This window comes from Scophthalmus maximus, chromosome 20 (assembly GCF_022379125.1).
Source record: "Scophthalmus maximus strain ysfricsl-2021 chromosome 20, ASM2237912v1, whole genome shotgun sequence".
NCBI lineage: Eukaryota > Metazoa > Chordata > Actinopteri > Pleuronectiformes > Scophthalmidae > Scophthalmus > Scophthalmus maximus.
In genome coordinates, this window is record NC_061534.1 from 15,649,445 (window position 1) to 15,674,138 (window position 24,694).

General features: G+C 42.8%; 3 protein-coding genes across 3 annotated transcripts; 2 read left to right on the top strand and 1 right to left on the bottom strand.

Moving 5' to 3' along the window:
• Positions 1–968: 968 nt before the first annotated feature.
• Positions 969–5,825, top strand: LOC118284494 (complement component C9). The gene is made up of 11 exons (XM_035607224.2): positions 969–1,116; positions 1,234–1,324; positions 1,914–2,064; positions 2,151–2,292; positions 2,614–2,752; positions 2,877–3,098; positions 3,191–3,431; positions 3,516–3,635; positions 4,121–4,296; positions 4,983–5,217; positions 5,321–5,825. Exons 1-11 carry the CDS (start codon positions 1,043–1,045, stop codon positions 5,476–5,478), a joined length of 1,749 nt encoding a protein of 582 aa, XP_035463117.1. The 5' UTR covers positions 969–1,042; the 3' UTR covers positions 5,479–5,825.
• A 1,601-nt stretch (positions 5,826–7,426) lies between these two features.
• On the top strand, positions 7,427–16,177 carry LOC118284495 (complement component C9). The gene is made up of 11 exons (XM_035607225.2): positions 7,427–7,555; positions 7,673–7,763; positions 11,502–11,652; positions 11,739–11,880; positions 12,779–12,917; positions 13,039–13,260; positions 13,397–13,637; positions 13,737–13,856; positions 14,314–14,489; positions 15,153–15,387; positions 15,504–16,177. The coding sequence occupies exons 1-11, from the start codon at positions 7,482–7,484 to the stop codon at positions 15,677–15,679; spliced, it is 1,767 nt and encodes a 588-aa protein (XP_035463118.2). The 5' UTR covers positions 7,427–7,481; the 3' UTR covers positions 15,680–16,177.
• Positions 16,178–21,629: 5,452 nt separating this feature from the next.
• On the bottom strand, positions 21,630–22,950 carry LOC118285398 (growth arrest-specific protein 1-like). The gene has a single exon (XM_035609031.2). The coding sequence runs from the start codon at positions 22,540–22,542 to the stop codon at positions 21,763–21,765; it is 780 nt and encodes a 259-aa protein (XP_035464924.1). The 5' UTR covers positions 22,543–22,950; the 3' UTR covers positions 21,630–21,762.
• Positions 22,951–24,694: the final 1,744 nt, after the last annotated feature.

Sequence of the window (24,694 nt, forward strand, 5' to 3'; positions counted from 1 at the left end):
GACAAAGGGTAGCACTTCAGGACAGTTTTTCAAACATCTCTGATGTTGGCAGACAGTGGATGTTTACCAGGTTGAATTTTGAAAGTCTTGGCATTCAATTTCCCAACTTCAGATGATGACCCAAATGAACCATGGACGTATCTTGTCAATGTGTAACAACAGTCAAAAACGGCTTCATTAAATATTTGCTCTGCCCTGCGGTAAAACCAGCCTGAATTATTGCACAATCTGGGGAACACAGAAATTACCAAATTGTCTTCAAATAACATTAGTATTCTTGAAATAAAAGCTGAAACACCATACGTGACCCTTTGACCCCCATGTTGCATGCTGAAGTTTCCAGCTTTCCATGACTTGCGGAGGGTTGATACAAAAAAGTAAATAAAAATATGTTTTATATACAGCAAAAGTCTTGAAACTAACTGATTGAATCATAAATTCCAATTATTTCAACTGCATGTTTTATTAATTTCTTAATGTTGTCAATGTGTATTATTAATTTGATCAAACTAGATGCAATGTGGAAAAAGAAAACTAGAAATCCACAGACTGTAGTCGTTTGCATTTATTTGTAATGAGCCTTCAACTGGGTTTCAAATTTGACAACTTTTCGGTTTCAGTGGCTTAATTTGTTTTAGTAGATCAGTAGTTCAGTTTTATATCTTATTTTTATCTATCTATATTTTTCATTAGTGCGAACTAACGGGGAAGTACAGAGTTCAATTTAGACCTGAAATGACATAGCAAACTTGCAGGGAAGATGATAAGGAGTGAATCATCCCTTTTATGTAATACTTAGTTTTTTAAGGCCGTGAAGAACAAAACATCCAGACTGAAGTAAAATGTTTTACTTCAAACAAACACTGTACACTCTGGTTCGGGAGTTTCCAACACGGAATCAATGCCACTGTGGCTGAAATCCAAACTATTGACTTTCCTGACAACGGCTTGGTCCTTCTGCAGTTGGATAATCATTGACAATGAAGGTATAACTTAAAAGAAGACAGACGCACAACACCATTTGTCTTTTCAAAGGTTCATCATGAGGACTGCGGTCGCTCTCCAGCTGGGCTTCTGCGGCCTGTGTCTAACTCTGGCACTTCTCGGAGAAGGGATGTATGTATAGTTTCTGCTTCATTTATGCCTGAAACGTAAAACGGATTTTGTTTTAAGTCAAACTTTGGATCTTGGCATATTGGAGAGAGTTCATTTGCTCTAATCTGTGTATTTCAGGGGAGTGGAGCTTCCTGACCCACCAGCAGTGAACTGTGCATGGAGCCGCTGGTCAGAGTGGAGTTCATGTGATCCTTGCACAAAAACCAGAGTGAGTCCAGTAAATCAGTGGTCGATGCCAGTAGCTGCGAAACTCAATTCTAAACTCAGTCTAATCAGAGTAGCCTACCAGCTTGTATATAACAAACTGTACTGCCACGTGAAGCTGAAACGTAGTTCAAATGTATTGTGAGTCAAAATTGAGTTATGACCAGAATCTGACTTTCTAAGCTAATTAACGTGAAGAACTTCATAGGCCACAAAGAAAAAGGTGTTTCCTGTTGTTGGACAGGAACAGTTTAGTAGTTGCGTTTATTATGTCACATATATAAGGCAGTAGCTGAATCATAATTCAGAAAAGAAACCAGAGAACAAACAAGCGTGGCGTAGCCGAGCTACAGTAACTGAAGAACTTCACTGTGCAGCTCTGGTAGGAGTTCGTAGATGTGGTTATTATACACTCAAATCAGATATATACATTTATTTAAGTAAACTTTACCATATTGTACTACCTCACGATTTCATTTGGACCAGGAAATTAAAGAAAAAACTAAAATATATAGCACTTTCCCTGGAACTCGCCCTCTCACTTTGAAAGGCAGCATAGATGCTTAACAGAGGATATCATTTGTGATCCTCAGAGACGTTCTCGAAGTGCAGAGGTGTTTGGCCAGTTTGGAGGACAGTCCTGCCAGGGATCACTTGGGGACAAGGAGTTCTGTACAAATGATACTGAGTGTGCCCTGCCGCCGCCCCGTCAGTGCCTAGACTCTGAGTTCCAGTGCGAGTCAGGTACGTCAGAGTGTTATAATTCACCTACAGCAGATCTGTCTTTATTGTATTAGGCATCATAGGTTTAACCCCTAATCTTTGCACAGGTTCTTGCATTAAGAAGAGATTAATGTGCAACGGGGACTATGACTGCGAAGATGGATCAGATGAGGACTGTGATCCTGAGAACAAGCCATGTCAGTCGGCAGTCCTGGAGAGCAATGAGCAAGGCAGAACAGCTGGATATGGGTAAGAGTGAGTTATTCAACATTTAATGCAGAAGAAATGTTAGTTAGTTTGTTAATTTCGGTCACTTTTCAACTTATAGAAAAAATAATCAGCCTAGGCTTAGTTAAAACAATAAATAAGCAGCGAAAGAAAGTAACAAAAAATTAAGTATTTTGTACAGTATAACCTTTTGTCTACCCAAAAATCACAAACACATTTCACTTCAGTTTTATATTTCTTAATCAAGAACACGTAATAGGATGTGTACTGGTGTAGTACACTGGGGTGCTCTTCAAAACGTATCACACTGTCTGAAAGTGGCCTTTGGGTTTCATGCGCCAGAATCAACATCTTGGGTTCAGATCCTCGAATGAACCCCTTCAACAATGATTACTTCAATGGAAGATGTCACAAAGTGTTGAATCCAAACACTGGGCGGCATGACAGGCTTCCCTGGAACGTTGGTGTGCTAGACTATCAGGTAAGCCAGAGCCATTCTTCCCATTTTAACCTGAGGATGCATGACCTATGGTGATTTTAATGGTGACAAATACACTGTATGTCAGTAATGTTTCTAAAACAAAAAAAACTCACTGTCTTTCCAGACTCTGACGGAGGAGACTGTTTCTAGAGAGATCTATGAGGACACACACAGCCTTCTGAGGGAGATGCTGAGGGAGATGACTGTTAAAGTTGATGCCGGACTTTCCTTCAAATTCAGCCCCAGTGAGGAGTCCATGTCGAAAGCGTCTACACAGCTGAATTTAAATTACCAATACGAGAAGAAGTCTATGATTAAGGAGGTCTCAGAGTACAGCGTCACTGAGGTAAATGTCAGCCAATGGCACACAAAGCAGCGTGAACTAAACTAAATCAAGACAAATACCTATTCACAAATACCTTTGTCCTACACACTTAGAACAAGAGCTTTATGCGGGTGAAGGGCAGAGTGCAGCTGAGCACCTACAGGCTGCGCTCTCATGGGCTCCAAAAGGCTGATGAATTCCTAGAGCATGTCAAATCTTTGCCGTTGGCGTACGAGAAGGGTATTTATTTTGCCTTCCTGGAAGACTATGGAACCCACTACACCAAAAATGGGAAGTCTGGCGGCGAATACGAGTTGATATATGTTCTCAACCAGGACACCATCAAGGCAAAAAGTAGGTGTCGCCTCCCCCTGTCTCATTTTTAAGCTCATTTTCAAAATCTAAGTGCTAATCTTCTTTACTCTTTGATTCTTGCAGATCTGACGGAGAGAACGGTCCAGGAGTGCGTCAAATTAGGCATCAAGGCAGATTTTGGTGACGATGGAAAAGCACACCTAAACCGCGACAAGTGTAATGATGTAACATCAAAACAAGAAGGTCCGCCTTCCCCTTTTCTCCTGATCACAGACAACCCTGCCAAGTCAATTATCAAAGTATAGCTTTAGATTTTTCAAGTCTATCTTAACACGGTACTCGCACACCATATGTACATTGGAAAAACAAATCAATCATTCCTCCTGGCTATATTTGCCATGAAACAATGCCTTTTTAGCACGAAATTCCTGTGGGAAAAATTCAGTCCTCGTTCACTGCATTCTGAAGTTGAGACAAATCTAATATGAGGCTTCCATAGTATCAGTTTGCCAAAAGTCTTGTGCCTGTGCTTTATTTTGGTAATGCACCTTCTGTGTCCCATGGACACAAGCCAAGAGTCAGCAAGAAAAAGCTGTCTGGAGAAACACAAAGAGGGAATTTTGCAGGAAAATTCTTCTGTTAAGATAAACTTGTAACAATCTGAACATTTTTCATCAATGTATCAATGATGCAAAGTCCCCAAATGTTGGTCTGCTGCTGGCACACAGGTAATATTCATGGAAAAGCAGTGGTGGACAAGGTGATGACATCAGTCAAAGGAGGAACTCTGGAAAGCGCCGTTACTATGAGAGCTAAATTAAATCGGGAAGGAGTGATGGACATCGCAACATATCAGAACTGGGCTCGAACCATCACCGAGGCCCCCGCACTGCTCAACAGTGAGGTAGGAAATATAGATTGTCATAGTGAAGCCGTTACAAAATCATTACAGGTGTCACACAATGATGACATTGTTAGTCCATCTGTGAGTGGGTCAGTGGGTTGGGTCACTTTGGTCCAGAGTTAAACAGCCCAACAACTGATGGGTTGCTATGTATTCGTGTACAGGCATTCATGGTTTCGAGAGGATGGATCCTAAAAGACTCTGGTGACCCTTGTGCCACTGTGAGCTTGACATGTGATGTTTTTAGCGCAATTATTTAGCAATATTGGATGGATTACCATGGAATTTGATTTAGAACTTCAGATATTTATGGCTTGCTCAGAGACGATTTGCAGAAGCTCTGACCGTGATGTTAAACTTTTATTCATCCAACACTTTGGTTAGAGACCAAATACCTGACATTCTCATCAGCCTCGGTTGTACTTTGTCAATAATCAAATGTTAGCATGCTAACCCACTGAATAAAGATGGGGAATTATATCTGCTAACAAAAAATACATGGCATTAGCATTGAGCTTAAAACTGTTCGGACTAAGTACAGCCTCACAGCTGCTAGCATGGCTGTAGACTATTAGATTTGTTTCAAGAAATGAGGCAATTATAAGATGATGTGGTGATATTCTTATTTTTTCTGTCAAAACATAATAGCAAATGAATTGATGCACAAATTCTGTTGTTTCTGGCAGCCAGAGCCCATCTATATGTTGATTCCATTGGATATGCCTGGCGCCAACTCCAGGATATCCAACCTGAAGCAGGCCACCGCAGACTATGTGGCAGAGTATAATATCTGCAAGTGTAAGCCTTGTCACAACGGAGGAACTGTCGCTCTGCTGGATGGAAAGTGCATGTGCCTGTGCCCTCATCTGTTTGAAGGCGCAGCCTGCCAGAATTTCAAGGGTGATAAAGCTAAACATGCAGGTAAGAGTTGTATGACTAAAGTTCAAAGCATACATTATCAACTTGATACACCATCATGACCCCTTTACATTTAAACATTCGTTTGGACAATGTTTTGCTGCAGGTACAAGACCTACTGTGAACCAGGAGGGTAACTGGTCGTGCTGGTCTGCCTGGTCCAGCTGTAGTGGAGGGAAACGCACCAGGACACGCAGATGCAACACGGACGGGCTCCTTGGAGCTGTGTGCAGAGGCGACACCAGCAGTGAAGAGTTCTGCTGAGAGGAAGGACGACCATTTAACAAACACAAACTTTCTCTCACTCTGATAACACACACACACAGAGCTGTCCTACGAGAACAGTGTCATCTTGAGGTTGGTTATAGACAATGCAGTTCATAGAATTGCAGTTGTTTTTTCTGTTTGTAGATATGGTTTCAGTTTATTTTGTGATTTCAATGTGGAGTTTCCATAAGAAATATCAGTTGTATATGTGTACACACATGGATTTACATGTAGCTGGGGGAAAAAGTGAAACTCAGATGATCAAGTTTACCTAAGAACACAAACTTTCTGGTATTATTTTTTTTAGTACAAATGACAAAAAGTCAATAAAAGTGCTGATTTTAGAACTGTGTCGTTTAAGTTCTTTTCATTTCAGTCTCTGCAGCAAGTTATGGCTCAATAGTTGTGGCTCAATAATGAAACAATAAATCCAATAAAAAGCATTTGCTCAAAATTTAACTCAGTTTAGTCTTTTACAGTCCACAACAGCCTGGACTGAAAAAAACTGTGTCCTGTTCAGTCCTTAATCAGACTAAAATATGGATCCAAAATAACTTTTCACAAGAAAAAACAACAGTGTCTTTCAGCTTTGGTTCCCTGAACATGGTTGCTGGCTGAACTGTGTATTAATGTGATAATAACTCATCTTTAAAAGCACAGACACATTCCATCTGGCTGTGCCGTGCAAACAAGAACCAGATGAGCTGAAGACAATTGCATGGGCAGAGAGAAGTGGATAACTGACGGACAGAGACTGGAGATTAAGGAGCTGCACATACACACAACATAAAGAACACATTATGAGAAGGTTTTTCATGTAAGATCTGTTTCCCTTTGTGTCAGGTGCTGCTGAAACCTCTTCCACGCGTGTACACGGTTAGAAACACGTTTCACCCATAATGATGTCAGTTTCAAACTATGGGAACAGAAAGACACGTCGGCAAGTTTGGAACGCTAAAGCAGAATGCACAAATACAAAGGACATTTACCTGCTCTGGATGAAACACTTACTTGCTTTGCAGATTTGTGTTTGTGGACCTTGTAGCTGCCTCTATTGGTGATTAGGGCCATTTAACAGGGCAACACAGAATTCCAAATAATAGATGCTTTGACATGCCACACAAGGGATTAATAATGCAATATATACTGCTAAATCAATCATTATAAATGCTTCATTTTCATTTGCCTTTGTATTGTGCCATGAAAAGTGTCCAAAAGAACCCACTGTGCCTCCTCATCATGTGCTACAACCCACAACACCTAACACCTTTCTTGTTATTTTAGTTTCTTCTCCTTTGTTCCCTGTAATACCAGAACTGTGTTTGACATCTTCTCATTTTCAAAATCATTACCACTGGGGTTTCTTTTTTTTGCTTTAATGCCTGAGGATTTGCCTTCACAATGGGCAAAGAGGCTGACTGGCTTGTTTGCTCAGCTTAATAGACTTTGATTTGGTGTTTGCTCTTGGATTTAGACTTTAGTCATTTGGCGGCAACACTGCAGGTATGGCAGGAGATGCTCGTGCCAGAGAATGCCTTGTAAAGCAAACAGCGGTGAGTGACGCAGCAGCAAGCAAAGCGCTTCTACAGCCTTGCACAGGATTTAGGAATATGCGCAGACCTGCAAAGGGGAAATTGCCATGATACGACAAGTTGGCCCTTCCTTCCTGCCTAGGAGACAGAATTCTATTGGATCGTTGATAAAAATATTGTCTTACTAAATAATTTTAAAGGAAAGATGGAAACATTATAGCCTATAAGACATCTGAATATAGGGTGTTTGTATAGTGTATATCCCTGAGGAGAGCTTTATTAGTTTCAAACAAACACTTTACACTCTGGTTACGAAACACTGAATCAAAGTCACTGTGGCTGAAATACAAACTATTGACTTTCCTGACAACAGCTTGGTCCTTCTGCAGTTGGATAATCATTGACAATGAAGGTATAACTTAAAAGAAGACAGACGCACAACACCATTTGTCTTTTCAAAGGTTCATCATGAGGACTGCAGTCGCTCTACAGCTGGGGTCCTGCGGCCTTTGTCTAACTCTGGCACTTCTCGGAGAAGGAATGTATGTATATTGACTGCTTCATTTAAGCCTAAAACATATTAAGGATGTTGATTTAAATCAAACTATGGATCTTGGCATATTGGAGAGAGATCATTTGCTTTAATCCGTATATTTCAGGGGATTGGAGCTTCCTGACCCACCAGCAGTGAACTGTGCATGGACCAGCTGGTCAGAGTGGAGTTCATGTGATCCTTGCACAAAAACCAGAGTGAGTCCAGTAAATCAGTGTTCGATGCCAGTAGCTGGGAAACTCAATTCTAAACTCAGTCTAATCAGAGTAGCCTACCAGCTTGTATATAACAAACTGTACTGCCACGTGAAGCCTTAGCTAGAGCTAATTAACGTGCACAACTTCATTGGCCACGAAGAAAAAGTGTCTCTTGTTTATTTTTCCTGTTGTTGGACAGGAACAGTTTAGTAGTTGCATTTATTATGTGACATAAATAAAGCAATAGCTTAATCATAATGATGAAAATAAAACACCAGAGATAACGAACAATCGTGACTTAGCCGAGCTACAGTAAATGAGGGACATCTTTGTGCAGCTTGTGACTCTGGTAGAAGTCATGTTAGTTGATGTGTTTAAGCTACACTTAAATCAGATATTTAAATGTATTTAACTAAACCTACTATATTGAACTACCTCAATATTTCATTTGAACCAGGAAATTAAAGAAAAAACTAAAATATATAGCACTTTCCCTGGACCATTGATTAATAATCAGCCTAAAAATATATACAATTTTATTTTACTACTTCTGTTATACAGCTTGTCAAAGATCCTTCATGATAAATTGGAGATATTCAATGACTGCTGGGAAAGTGCAGCTAACAACTAGGGAAAGACCATGTGACGGCACAAAAAGACAGCTGACTGAAGGAAAAGACCCCAACGGAGCTGTCATGGACTAGTTATCCATGATGGCAGGCTCCGTCACTTTGATTATTGAATAAGAGTCACCCCTCATGGCTCAGAAAAGTTCCAAAAGAAAAATCCCCCGAGTCTGCAAGGGCGGGGGCGGAAGATGACTCATCGACTGACAACCTGGTAACCGACCCTGGCATGAATATGAAGACGAATTAGATAAACTGTATTGCATTTACAGCCTCAGCCGTGGGACAAGAACTCTGAGTATGTAGCTGCGGCTGGACCAAGGTAACATCCATCAGAGGCCTAAAAATACATCAAGGGAAAATGAGCTGATTGAAGGAGATGAGGCCGGAACCTTGCATTGATCATTATCTCCTGAGAAAAAAGTCAAGTCAGTCGAGTGAAGCACAGTGGCAGGACACAACCCACAGTCCAACAATTATCCTCAGCTGCTTAGGAGAGTAATAGCACAACAGCTGAGAACCTGGAATCCAGCCAGGCCACAGCCCCAAGTGAAGTGGTCAAAGTCCGGCAGCAGGAACGAGTGGACAACAGTCAACACAGACCTGAGCAAGATCCTGGTCAAGGCACAGCAGAGAAGAAGCTGGAGAAAATCAGCGCTCTGATCTACTCCTGTGGGGCAGAGAGGTTTGGAGCTTCCCAAGTCCAGAAGGCAGCAAGAAACCAAGCGCCTTATCAACGAGAGAAGGGACTCGGGGAAACAGTGGAAAAGATCCTCACTGGAGATTTGGCATAAACCTCCTACAAGCAGACATTAAGGAACACCTGGGAAGACTGCGTAGAGCAGAAAACATCAGAACTTGATGCAAGAAGAACAAGAGGGCAAGGACACCCTTGTACAAAGATCCCTTCAGATTTGTGAAAGGTCTCTTCAAAAATGAAAAGAGCAGGTCATTAAAGGTGCCAAAAAGGGAGCTGGAGGACCACCTGAAAACAACAGATAACCAAAGGCATGAGCAGAGGATGATACCTCTGGACATGCCACCCATTCCTCAGCCAGAACATCAGTTGGATGACAGCCATCCAAGGTGGTATGAGGTTGAGAAAACTTTTAGGAAGGCAAGGGCAGCTTCAGCTCCCATACCAAATGGAGCTCCATACCGGCTGTACATGAACACTCCAGATGTCCTACGGTTCCTGTGGAAGCAAATGAAGGTGGCATTGAGGAAGCAAACCATCCCAAGAGCATGTCAAAGAGCAGGGGCAGTGTTAATCCAAAAAGAAAAAGGATGCCTCGAAGATCAACCAATTCCGGCAAATCAATCTATTGAATGTTGAAGGGAAGATCTTCTTTAGCATCGTTACTCAAAGGATGACAACCCACCTGAAACAGAACAACTTGATTGACACATCAGTACAGAAAGCTGGTATACCAGGTTGATCTAGATGCTTAGAACACACAAGCATGATATGGCATCAACTCCAGACAGCAAAGAGGGAAGGAAGAGATCTGGACATTTTATTCCTGGACCTAGCCAATGCTTTTGGATCTGTCCCCTATTCTCTCCTCTAGACAGCCTTTGAATTCTTCCATTGGGCTAACGACCATCACACATCTGGTAAGAAATGACTTCAAAGATCTGCAATTCTGCCTCACAACAACAGAGCACAACATTATGGCAATCATTGGAAATGGGAATAATGGCAGGGTGCACCATCTCCCCTCTAGCCTTCACCATGGCAATGGAATTAAGCATCCGAGTGTCAAAATGGGTTGAGGGAGGAGAACATTTTCAGTCTGGACAGCGGTAACCACCCATTCGCTCCTACATGGATGACATGACCACCCTGACCTCAACCATCGCATGTACCAAACATCTACTGGAGAAGCTTCATACCAACATATGGTGGGCACGGATGAAGCTCAAACCTAGCAAATCCAGAAGCATATCAAACCCAGAAATTTCACCATTTCATCAATCAAGAGCCTAGGGAGATGGTCCAATGCAAGCCTGAAAGACTCAGACCAGAGTGAGCAACTGAGGGAAGAAACCATCAGAGGCCCTTTCAGCATAGACAAGACCTTGCTTCCTGGCAAGTTGAAACTGTGGTGCCTGCAGTACGGATTGATCCTCCGTCTGATGTGGCCTCTAACAGTCTCTGAGGTCCCCATCACCAAAGTCGAGAAGCTGGAGAGAACGGTCAGTTCTTACATCAAGAAGTGGCTTGGACTCCCTGAGTGCCTCAGCAATATCGGCTTGTTTTGGAACGGTGCTCTGGAGTTGCCTGTCTTTAGCCTCACTGAAGAAAACAAATGCACCAAAGTGAGACTGTACATGACCCTGACTGAGTCTCAAAATGCTATGATACGAGCGGCTGCTCCAAGACTGGCAACTGGGAGGAAGTGGACCCCATCTGAGGCAATATAGCAATCAAAATCTGCTCTAGGGCATGGAGACATCATAAGACAGGTAAGGCAGGGAAGAGGTGGTTTTGGACTCTGAACGCGTCAGCCCTCATGGCACAAGGCAACATCCACCCAGAGAAGAAGGCAGATAGTAGCCGAGATCCAGTGGCAAGAGGAGGCAGAGAGATGCACAAAGGTCAGTCTCACTGCCAAACAGAGACAATGGACAAACTGGGAAAACCTGGAGCACCGTAAGCTCACCTGGAGGGATCTTTGGGAGATGGAATGAAGCAGACTTAGCTTCATCATCAAGGCCACCTATGATGTTCTTCCCACACCCAAGAACTTAAATCAGTGGGTTGGAGAAGATCCATCATGTCCTTTCTGTCAAACCCCAGCAACGCTAAGACAAATCCTCACCAGCTGAAAAATCTGTCTTTCTCAAGGCTGCTACACCTGGAGGCCCAACCAGGTCCTGCAAACAACTGGCAAGCACCCTGAAAGTATGGAGAACTTTCACCTATGCCCTCCTTCCCTCAATGCCCGGATTCTCAAACACCACCACATTGTACTATCAAGTCCTATAAGCTCAACATATTTCAAACCCATTTTCCCTCATCTTCACTATTTCTGCAAGCAGTAACTCGCCCTTTCACTTTGAATGGCAGCATAGATGCTTAACAAAGGACGTAATTTGTGATCCTCAGAGACGTTCTCGAGGTACAGAGGTGTTTGGCCAGTTTGGAGGACAGTCCTGCCAGGGATCACTTGGGGAGAAGGAGTTCTGTACAAATGATACTGAGTGTGCGCTACCACCGCCCCGTCAGTGCCTAGACTCTGAGTTCCAGTGCGAGTCAGGTACGTCAGAATGTTATAATTCACCTACAGCAGATCTGTCTTTATTGTATTAGGCATCATAGGCTTAACCCCTAATCTTTGAACAGGTTCTTGCATTAAGAAGAGATTAATGTGCAATGGGGACTATGACTGCGAAGATGGATTAGATGAGGACTGTGATACTGTGCGCAAACCATGTCAGTCATCAGTCCTGGAGAGCAATGAGCAAGGCAGAACAGCAGGATATGGGTAAGAGTGAGTTATTCAACATCTAATGCAGAAAAATTTTATGTAAAAGGAGGCTTTTCACTGCATTGGCCCATTCATGGTGACCATATGTAGTCACAACTTGAGTTGCAACTATTTATCGATTAATCGATTATTAATCGACTACTCAATTAATCACAAACTACAGTATGTGGATGAGGCTGCATGGTGGTGTAGGGGTTAGCACTTTCGCCTCACAGTTCTTTTACGTGCTCTTGGGATGATTTGCTTCCTCAATGCCGCAAGTTCTGGGTTCGAATCCCAGTTCAAACCAACCAGGGCCTTTCTGTGTGGAGTTTGCATGTTTTCCCTGTGTATGCGTGGGTTCTCTGGCTTCCTCCCACAGTCCAAAGACATGCAGAATGGGGTTAGGTTAATTGGAGACTCTAAATTGACTGTAGGTGTGAATGTGAGAAGGAATGTTGTTTCTCTCTGTATGTGCCCTGTGATAGGCTGGCGACCTGTCTAGGGTGAACCCCGCCTCCCACCCAATGTCAGCTGGGATTGGCTCCAGCCCCACCCTGCGACCCTTAAATAGATAAAGCGGTAGACGATGGATGGATGGATGGATGGACTATATGGATGATGGATTAATCGGTTCAAGTCATTTTTATGAAAAAAAAATTTAAAATTCTATGATTTTAGCATCTTCAACGTGAATATTTTCTGGTTTCTTTGCTACTCTATCTATATTTATTTCGAACGGACAAGATTATGAGAAGTATCAATCTTGCAAATAGAAGCAAATTAATGTATTTTTCATGAATTCTAACTATTCCTTTAAGAAACACGTAATAGGATGTGTACTGGTGTAGTACACTGGGGTGCTCTTCAAATGTATCACACTGTCTGAAAGTGGCCTTTATGTTTCATGCGCCAGAATCAACATCTTGGGTTCAGATCCTCGAATGAACCCCTTCAACAATGATTACTTCAATGGAAGATGTCACAAAGTGCTGAATCCAAACACTGGGCGGCATGACAGGCTTCCCTGGAACGTTGGTGTGCTACACTATCAGGTAAGCCACAGCCATTCTTCCCATTTTAACCTGAGGATGCATTTACTAGATGATTTAAATGGCGTTGAATACACTGTATGTCAGTAATGTTTCTAAAACAAAAAAAACACTGTCTTTCCAGACTCTAACAGAGGAGACACTTTCTAGAGAGATCTATGAGGACACACACAGCCTTCTGAGGGAGATGCTGAGGGAGATGACTGTTAAAGTTGATGCCGGACTTTCCTTCAAATTCAGCCCAAGTGAGGAGTCAATGTCGAAAGCGTCTACACAGCTGAATTTAAATTACCAATACGCAAAGAATTCTATGATTAAGGAGGTCTCAGAGTACAGCACCATTGAGGTAAATATCCGCCAATAGCACACAAAGTTGCGCGAACTAAACTAAAACAAGACAAAACAGTGTAACTGAGAATGCCTCAAAACGATACCTACTTTCTGCATCTGTATTCACAAATACCTTTGTTCTACACACTTAGAACAAGAGCTTTGTGCGGGTGAAGGGCAGAGTGCAGCTGAGCACCTACAGGCTGCGCTCTCATGAGCTCCAAGTGGCTGATGAATTCCTAGAGCATGTCAAATCTTTGCCGTTGGCGTATGAGAAGGGTATTTATTTTGCATTCCTTGAAGACTATGGAACCCACTACACCAAAAATGGGAAGTCTGGCGGCGAATACGAGTTGATATATGTTCTCAACCAGGACACCATCAAGGCAAAAAGTACATCTCATTTTCAAGCTCATTTTTCGAAACGGAAATTTCTGTTGTGAAACTTCAGCTTGATAAGTGCTTATCTTCTTTACTCTTTGATTCTTGCAGATCTGACAGAGAGAACGGTCCAGGAGTGCGTCAAATTAGGCATCACAGCAGATTTTGGTGACGATGGAAAAGCAAACCTAAACCGCGACAAGTGTGATAATGTAACATCAAAACAAGAAGGTCCGCCTTCCCCTTTTTCTCCTGATCACCCTGCCAAGTCAATGATAAAAGTATAGATCTGAATTTTTCAAGTCTATCTTATTACTGTACTCACACATTGGAAAAACAAATCACTCCTCCTGGCTATATTTGCCATGAAAAAATGAATTTTCAGTCTTCGTTCACTGCATTCTGAAGTTGAGATAAATCTAATATGAGGCTTCAATAGTCTCAGTTATCCAAAAGGTTTTTTGCCTGTGTTTTATTTTCGCAATGCACCTGCTGTTTCCCATGGATATATTTAATCCATTACTCAGCAACAAAAAACCTGTATGGAGAAACACAAAGAGGGAATTTTGCAGGAAAAAAACTAACTTTGGAAATATGTGTTAAGTAAGACTTGTAAAAATCTGAACATTTTTAATTAATGTATCAATTATACAAAGTTACTTAATGTTGGTCTGCTGCTGGCACACAGGTGATATTCATGGAAAAGCAGTGGTGGACAAGGTGATGACATCAGTCAAAGGAGGAACTCTGGAAAGTGCCGTTACTATGAGAGCTAAATTAAATCAGGAAGGAGTGATGGACATCGCAACATATCAGAACTGGGCTCGAACCATCGCAGAGGCCCCTGCACTGCTCAACAGTGAGGTAGGAAATATAGATTGTCATAGTGAAGCCGTTACAAAATCATTACAGGTGTCACAAAATGATGACATTGTTAGTCCATCTGTGAGTGGGTCAGTGGGTTGGGTCACTTTGGTCCAGAGTGGAAAAACCCAACAACTGATGGGTCACTGTGAAATCTTGTACAGGCATTCATAGTTTCCAAAAGGATGGATCCTAAATGACTCTGGTGACCCTTGTGTCACTGTGAGATTGACATGTGATGTTTTTAGCGCAATTACTCAGCAACATTGGATGTATTGCATGTCCTGCTCAGAGACGATTTGTAAAAGCTCTGTTATGACTCCCTGATGTTAAACTTTTATTCATCCAACAATTTGGTTAGTGACCAAATATCTGACATTCTCATCAGCCTCGGTTGTACTTTGTTAATAATCAAATGTTAGCATGCTAACCCACTGAATAAAGTTGGGGAATTATATCTGCTAACAAAAAAATACATGGCATTAGCATTGAGCTCAAAACTGTTCGGACTAAGTACAGCCTCACAGCTGCTAGCATGGCTGTAGACTATTAGTTTTGTTACAAGACACGAGGCAATTATAAGATGATGTGGTGATATTCCTGTTTTTCTGTCAAAATATAATAGCAAGTAAACTGATTCACACATTGTGTTGTTTCTGGCAGCCAGAGCCCATCTATATGTTGATTCCATTGGATATGCCTGGCGCCAACTCCAGGATATCCAACCTGAAGCAGGCCACCGCAGACTATGTGGCAGAGTATAATGTCTGCAAGTGTAAGCCTTGTCACAACGGAGGAACTGTCGCTCTGCTGGATGGAAAGTGCATGTGCCTGTGCCCTCATCTGTTTGAAGGTGCAGCCTGCCAGAATTTCAAGGGTGATAAAGCTAAACATGCAGGTAAGAGTTATATGACAGCTATAAATCTAAGCATAAGCAGAATCAACATTCCAATAAGACCACGTCATGTTGCCTTTTCGCTTTTATGCGTTCATTTGGACAATGTTTTGCTGCAGCTACAAGACCTACTGTGAACCAGGAGGGTAACTGGTCGTGCTGGTCTGCCTGGTCCAGATGTAGTGGAGGGAAACGCCACAGGACACATGGATGCAACACGGACGGGCTTCATGGAGCTGTGTGCAGAGGCAACACCAGCATTGAAGAGTCCTGCTTGCTAATAACTCATCTTTAAAAGACACATTGGCCGTGCAAACAAGAACCAAATGAGCTGAAGTCGACAGGACGGGGAGAGAGAAGTTGATAACTGGTGGACAGAGCTCGGCGATTAAGGAGCTGCACATAAACTCGACATAAAGAACACATTATAAGGAGATATTTTAAGATTGTTCCATTTCCCTTTGTCAGGTGCTGCTGAAACCTCTTCCACACATGTACATGTGTAGAAACACGTCACCCATACATGATATGTCAGTTTGAATATGTGGTGAAATGTGGCAAGAGAAAGACACTCTAGTGAGTTTTGAACGCTGAAGCAAAATTTACAAATACGAACTACATGTACCTGCTCTGGATGAAACACTTGACTTAACTTTCTTTGCAGATTACTGCTGTTTGTAGACCTTGTCGTTGCCTCTACTGGTGAATAGGTCATTTAACATGGCAACACAAAATTCCAAACAATCGATGTTTTGACAAAGGATTAATAATAAACTGAACACTACTCAATCAATCATTTATAATGCTTCATTTTCATTTGCCTGTATTGTGCAGTGCCGTCTCACTCTCACACTGCCATGACAAGTGGCCCACTGTACCTCCTCATACTGTGCTACAATCCACAACACCTAACCTTTCTCTCTCTTGTTATTTTTAGTTTCTTCTCCTTTGTTTTGTGTAATACCAGAACTTTGTCTAACATCTTCTCATTTTCAAAAATATTACCACTGGGTTTTTTTTGTTGTTGTTGCGTTTAATGCCTGAGGATTTGCCCTCACAATGGCCAAAGAGGCTGACTGGCTTGTTTGCTCAGCTTAATGGCCCTTTGATTTGGTGTTTGCTCTTGGATTTAGACTTTAGTCATTTAGCGGCAACACTGTAGACATGACCGGAGATGCTCGAGTCAGAGAAGGCCTTGTAAAGCAAACAGCGGCGAGTGGCACAGGAGCAAGCAAATCGCTTCTACAGCCTTGCACAGGATTTGGGAATATGCACAGACCTGCAAAGGGGAAATGATACAACAAGTTGCCCCTTTCTGCCTATGTTAAAGGAGACTCAATTCTTTGGGATCCTTGATATGAAATATTGTCTTCAAAAATTATTTTAAAGGAAAGATGAAGTATTATAGCCTATACCACACCTGAATATAGGTTAAGTTAGCATAGTATACATCCCTGAGTAGAGCTTTGTGAGTTTAACTTAACATGACTATTGTTTAAACTGACCTCCAGTGTTTTAGTGTATGATTTTTTACGTATTCCTCTCAGCACGGGAATATCACCTCCTGTCATCACTCCAATAGAGAGGAGTTTAAGTCTTAAAGTGTGTGTGTGTGTGTGTGTGTGTGTGTGTGTGTGTGTGTGCGTGTGTGCGCGTGTGATAAATGCATGCTTGAGAAGTAACCACTGGGGGTGGTGGCCCCTGGCCTTTGGGATGTCAGCATAATGGAGTAAAACTTTGGAACCTTATTGAGCTCCAGGGAGACCCCATTCACTCCAGACAGAACCCCGGCCTCGGGCCATTATCTTAGCCTTAAAATGTTTTGTTCTTTCTTCAGCCTTCAACGGAACCGTTAGCACAAAATAATGAACCCCTCGTCATCGATTGACTGCCCAATTGTCTTCTTACTAATATTTACTCACAACAGGAGAAGATTTGAAGCTTGAATGTTAAAGAAATAAACGATTTTTGCATGTCACATGTCATATGTCATGTGCCAGTTTAGACACATCTACAATCTCACATAAATTGTAAAATAAATACTGCACCTTCTATGTGCTTAGTAGAACAAGTTAAAGTCAATGTTGTAGTATTTTTATTTTTCATAATACTGCAACAATTTGAGTCCAAGAATCCTTCACTGTGAGACTTGTCTCTCACAGGCTGTAGAAAACTAAGTTTGCTTTCAAAATGCAGCCCATTGTCGTCTCATCTCATAAACATATAGTCTCTGCTTTCAGTGAGGAAGAGGTAAGGGAATTTTCTTTCTTTTTTTCTTCTTCTTTTTAAACAAAAGCCCTGAGAAGGGTGTGAAAGGAGCCCCCTCGCACTCCTAAATGCCTGGTCACAGTAGGAGTCGCCCCCTCCCCACCTCCCTGGGTCACTAAAGGCATTGAAGTTTTAGAGGGCTGCTACGGCAGATTACTCCACACAGCTGTCCCAGCACCGTGAAAATGAAGTTATGCCCCTGGTCGGCTATGTTTTGTTGCCCACCCCACCCCCTCCACTCCACTCCACTCCTCGTCCTCTCTCACTCCATGAAAACTCTTCAGCCCTGCTCTTTGGATGGGCTGCAGGAGGGAAACAGAGGAGGCAACCTATGGACAATTGCTATCCATCCACTGCAAATAGAGGGGAACCTGTTCTGATTGGTCGATTAAATATTCCCTCTTTGCATCATTAATCAGACACAAAATCCCTGACATTCTGCCCAGCACAGCCCTTCTCCCAAAACCAGACCCTTCCCCCTTTAACCCCCAATCATAAATCAGCCCCTCCTCCACCTTTCCCACCTCACTAAAGCAGCGGGCACTGCCCTGTTCTAATCCGCCCCCGACCTCCAATTATTGTCAGTCTCTGGGGTTGATACACTTCACTTCGCTTTTGCTTCGTTTTTGTTTAATTGAATCCAAAACTGGACTGTTACTCCAAATTCCAACATGTTAAGTTTAAACCCAAACTGTAACTTTTGCAAACAGAAATACCACGATCCTCCCATTAGAAAACAAAAGGGTGAAAATCAATGCAACAAACCCTAACTGCATTATAATCATTATATGTTTTGCTGCAACATTCTCACTTGGTCTGGTAGCTTGGTGGTTTATGCCAAATAATGTGTTGATTTGAAATATTCCTGTCTTGTTTGCTGACATTGTGTGACTCCTCTGTCAGAGACAGATAAACACTTCACTTTGGTCGCTTTTATCACAAAAATAAAACGTAAGCAACAACTGACTCAAGAGAATCTTGAAAAGCAAAGGAAAATTCAGTATTATTAAACATAGTCTCACTTCTCAAATATTTTCTGGAGGTTTTATGAGATTAGTGGATTAACTATACAGCCTATGAAATACTGGAAAAGGTGGAGATGCTCATCACAACTAGTAGAATATTCCAAAACCTTAAAGATATGTGATCTACAATGAAACAAAATATTGAGGGACTACTCAACTAATTGTCATCTGCATGTGTGTCCATTCATCTCCTTAGTTTCAAATCTGTCTGTTGCACCTTTAACTTCAACAGACGTCAGGTTGTGTAGATCCAACTTTTGCATTTAGGACATAAAAGTCACTGTGCCCTCTTTCTCTGTTCTTGCATTTTTCTTTGGGTTCACATGAGAATAACCGAATTAGAAGCAGCTCTCGTTATTCCAGGACCGGGAGTTTCCAAATGCGCTCACCAGGAAAAAGTCAGTCTGGCATCTGAGTCTGTTTTTAAAATGTTTTGCAATGTTCCACTGGGACTTTTTGAGAGAGGTATTTCACTGTCAGTGACGCCAACGTAACCGAGCAAAGGTGTCACATCAAGCTCGATGGCAAGATATAGGCCCAAATAATTTCACCTTACAAACATTTAATCTGAAATTTAGATGGTCGTTCAGAATATAGGGTAATAAAAAATATTAAGTGTTATTCACGTTACACCAGTAGTCAAATAATTTTAAAAAAAGGCATGTGGGAACATCGCTGGTATGATTGAATATTGTTTTGTTTTTTAAAGCGGCATTAATGCTGCCTGTTTAATTTTCCTTAGTGTAACCTAAAGCACGAAGGATTCAGGGCTGGTCAGAGGGATGGTCGGCCAGCAACAGTTTGAGTTATGATGAGGCATTTTTAATGAGGTTCTAGCTTCTGCACCTAAAGCCCCAGTTTAACTCTTTTCTATTTGAGCATGGGGGAAAAAAACCCACAACATTCCTATTTTTCTATGGTGCCAAAAGTTAATTGAAAACATTTCAGGGCAAAGTATGGTCTGGGGCCCCCTTAGGACTCTCATCCCTTCATTATCCTCAACAATAATAAAAAGGCATTACAATTATTAATGGGTTGGAGCAGAGGCCTGCTCTCTTAAAGGGACAGTGGCAGGCTTTTGCTTCTCATAACAAAGGGCCCAGAAATGCCTTCACCGCATCACTTTTGGTGGTCTTTTTTTAAAAACAATCTCTGTCACTGTAGGATTTATTACTTGGTTTATTTTTTTCTTAGCCTAATGAAAGTTTGTTTTTCATATTGAAGAAAAGCCTAACCAACACCAAACTAAGATAGGGAACGTTAACCTCGGGGTGAAGATAACACAACTAAACATCATACTGTTGCAAATATGAAAGTTGATCTGTGTAGAGACCAAGCAATAAACCTGAACTTTCTCCCACAACTCCCCTCTGGGGCTAGTTGGTCTCCTTGTGCTCCCCCACTCCCTGAAGAGGGTGACAGAGGAACAGTGTGAATGAAGTGCCCCCACATTGTGCCGCTGCACCATTGTGTCATTTGCATCTCCACAATTGAGGTGCCACTCGACTTCTCTCCCAATCAATGGGCTGGAGGGCCCGTCTCTCTCGCTTGAAAAGCAACATGGCTGCCATCAATGGTTTCAAGACCCATTATCGCAAATGAAGGAGTGGACGCTGTTTTGAAAGCTGACTGGATCATAACATGTCAATAAAAAACATTACACCCCACAGCATCACTGCTGTTGGAAATTATAGAGACACGATACAAAAAAATCGAATTCCTTGTAAAACTGCAGATTTTTCTCATCAACTGTCACCACTACTCAAGGCCTGTATTGCTTTGTTCGAAACACTGAACTAATTCTAAATAGTCCCATTGAAACTACCGAGCCCTTTGTGAAATATAAGTGGGTAACGATGGACTTTGAATTGCTCAGAGGCCTATAACTTTGGTCAAAACTGTGACTCAGGAAGTCATTTTTGGAAAGGACTCTGTTTCCCGAGCAAAATAGCACATATGGTACAAAACTAAGGCGTCTGCATGCCAAAAAAAAGTTAAAAACAACAGTAAGGTTTAGAGATTGCTGTAGTTTCAAAGACACTGCGTAAATAATCACTTCAAATGCCTCCAGAAAAGATTTACCCTGAGATTTTGTGCCTGAGCACATTTTCAATGGTTTAGTACTTAAACACATCAAAGACAAAGATTAGTGTAATTGAACTAACATTAACTTCTAGTGCTTTAATCAACAAGTGAAGCCTAATCTTAAAAAGACTTACAGATTAAACAGATGAAAGTCCAAAAGAAAATTCATTTTGAAACTCTTATTTATTTCATGTGCACGTACATTCAGAGGAGTGTGTTCATAATTGGTATTTAATATCTCCACTCACCCAACCCCCCCCCCCCCCACCCACTGTGTCTTTGTGGCGACGTTCTAAAAAGTCACCTTGCTCTCCTGTGTTTGAACCGTTTCCAGGAGCTAACAGATTATACCTTGGCCAAACCTTCATGTTTACAAGGTCAAGTGAATCGCTCTTAAGAGCTTCTTCGTGCATGTTTTGCCCTGGGAAGTTTTAGTGGCTGTACATCAACTTTGGTTTTTAATGAGCAGGTTGTGGAGAACGCTGCATTCACAGGCTGCCTCTGATATGGTCACTTCATGGTGAATAAAAACAAACATTAAGACTTTCAGGCACTTTTTCACAAATCATTTTTTTCCTTCCACTGTGGCCACAATGCAGTAAAAAGACTGGGACTCAGCTCTATTCGCCTACAGTGCAAATCTCAAATCAATTCATAAACAAGGATTTTGACAAAAATAATTTTATACAATATACTGTACAATTTACCCTTATATAATTGACATACAAAAATAGGCTCCTCCAACATTATCAAATGACTAATATTTCTGAATGTGCAACAGATCCTATAGAGGCAACATGTGATCTGGTCCACGAACTGTCATTTGCATGATGTTGGCATGTCAAACAGCAAATGTCCTGAACTGTATGGATTTGTGCAGATGAGTAGCAGAATGTTAAAAATTCAAAACCCCATTTTTTCCCTTCAGTTTCATGACAAACATGGCCGGTTACAAAGAGTTGGTTTTACAGTGAGCGTCGCCGCCGACTGTAGCAGCTTTTCAGATGAATTGGGTTAAAACCAAAATGGTGGTCAGGAGGACTATAAGCCCACTCTGACACGGCGCGGAGTCACTCGAGTTCTCCACGTACTGATAATCCCCCTGGTCGACGTAATCGTCCTCAGAATCGTCCTCGGCGTCCGAGAGCCCGCTCCCCGCGAACCTGTCGCCGCGCTCGGCGCAGAAGGTTTTCATGCTGACCTTGATGTACTCGCAGATGTTCCTCTCCGCGCCGTCGCACACGCATGTGTCGAGCTGCTGCGCCTTCGGGATGGCGCGCATGCCGGCGATCACCCGGCGGCACCCGTCCGAGCACCTCTCCCCACCGAACAGCTTTCGGCAGTGGAACAAATAGTCCCGCATGGCGGAGCTGCAGGACGGGTCCGCCTCGCACTGCCGCCGCGCCTCCGTGCAGCCCACGGCGCTGGTCCGCGGCAGGCACGGCTCGACGGCTTGCTTGGTGCGCCTGCAGACCGGGTCCCGGGCGCAGTCGCAGTCCTCCAGAGCCGGGCCGCTCTGGGTGAGGTTGAGCTGAATCAGGGACGATATGCAGTGACTGGGACACTTCTTGCGTTCCCCACCGAGGACAGACGCGCAGGCGTAGAGGTACTGGTCGTACGCGTAATGGCACTCCGGCTCCCCGTGGCACTTGAGGATGGCTTTCCAGCAGACCAGCCGGCGGCCGTGGCTGGGGGATCCGACACAGAGCCCCACGGTCAGGATGAAAACACTGCACACCAAACCCGCCGCCCGCCCCGTCAGCATGGCGCGACTTGCCATTTCCAGGAAGAACGATTTTTTTCAAAAATGTTGCACTTCATACCGCCGCGTCGACGCTGTTGGAACCCTCGATGGTTTCATAGCGGGTCACAGTCGGGGACCTGAAGTCACCGAGGCGCCGCCGAGTAAGCGACAGCCCATCACATCGCGGATGTGCGTGCCGAGCCAGTCATGTTAAGATCTGACAAGCTGCAGAGTTTCACACCACAGTCCCACTCCGTCTCTTTCTGTTGTTGAGGTCCCGCAAAGACGAGGCAAGTTTTCCAAATTTAAACATGTCCGCAAAAAGACGCGAAAGCTTCCCATGCGCAAAGTCTTCCAGAACGTGTCCCGGAGCCGCTCATCCGCCCTCGGTCCCAGCCTCTCTCCCACCCCGAGTGCAGCCGCTGTGCGGTGTCCGGCCAAGAGGCTGATTAGGTTACTGCAAAAAAAAAAGCGCGTCCGATTGGTCCGACGGGCTGCTGTGATTGGTCCAACGGGCTGCTGTGATTCACCTCGTCACGCGCGGGCGGTGACGCAAGCTGCCGTTTCTATACAGTGGGAAACGTGAACATTTCTGCTGCGGTTTTTGTTTTTTTTTAATTGCCTTGCCTGAAGAATTTTCAACGAGGTTTAATTAGCCTTAATTTGTGTGTTTGTTTGTTTTTACATATCACACAGGAGACATTAAAACAGCCCAAGTCATGCAACAAGGTAAAAAAAAAACCCATTGATGAACCCTGAAAGAAACACATCCAAAAGTTGTTTGCTTTGGGTAATGAGATAGAGACGATTTATTCATAAGAAACTACTACACTATTTGGATCTACAATGTTCAACTGTTGTGGTCTGATTCTTTAATAGTTGGTGTAATAATTGTAACTGAAAACTCTTGTATTGTATTAGGTCTCCCTGCAGGGAGAAATATAACAATAATATAACACACACACACACACACACACACACACACACACACACACACACACACACACACACACACACACACACACACACACACACACACACACACACACACACACACACACACACACACACACACACACACACACACACACACACACACACACACACACACACACACACACACACCGCTTGTCTTGCACGTTCCCCCGTGAAACATAACGATTCGTTTATGCTGCAAAATACACAGCCAGTCTGCACAGACACATTTGCACACACGGATAAAGACAATGCGCCAGCTTCAATGTTTAAGAGCTAGTATTTCCAGATATGGGAGCTTGGAAAGTACCAGAGGCCTTCAAACAAGCACATTTGGCTTCTTTTTTCTTTTTTTTTACTGCCCATTTTTACAACTGTATAAGCAAGCTGTGGTGTGAAATCCTAACGGCCCTTTACCTTTTGGTAAAGGATATTTCCTATATCCTAACAATAACACTTAACAAGAAGAAGTGTGAATATAGCAACTGCAATAGCACACACACAAACACACAATGTCAACAAACAACAAGCATGAAGAATGACTACGGAATGGTTGCGTTAGAGCCTTGAGGCCAACAGAACCGAGTACATGAAAGAAAAGTGCTCCGTCCTACTGACTGTCTACACATCACCTTACAATTACCACAAAGAGCTGGCAGCTCTCAGGGGACCCTCGGGCCCTCCACTCCAATTAGAGAGATTAGAGGAGTCAAGACGAGTGCAGAAGAGTTTCTTAGCCAAACAAACCAAAGACCCCCCCCCCCCATACAGCTGGCATACCAGAGCAACAGGCTGACTACAGACTCATTTTAGAGCAACATCAAAGTGGAGGTTAGAGAAAGCCCAAATGGTCAAGGGTCTCCATTAACAACCAAGAAGCTGACACCAGCCAAGACTACTGAGGCCAAAAACAGCATTTAACAGATATATGGGTGCAGTGTTACTGCAGAGGACTCCACAATTCTTCATGTTTGATACTTTTACTCAGAGTATGGATGTCTCAGATTTCTTTTTTCTACTTGCTGCACAAGGCATGTACAAAGCTTTCTTTTCAACAACTGAGAGCAAACTGAAAAACCCACCCTGGCTACACTTACATTTGGCTTTTAAGAGGGAATTCATAATGCAGAGCAGAACCGAAATCCATTCGGTGCTGGATGTCAGCCAGATAAAAACAACGACGGCCAGATTCAGTGGAGCCAGCGGCTCTGTA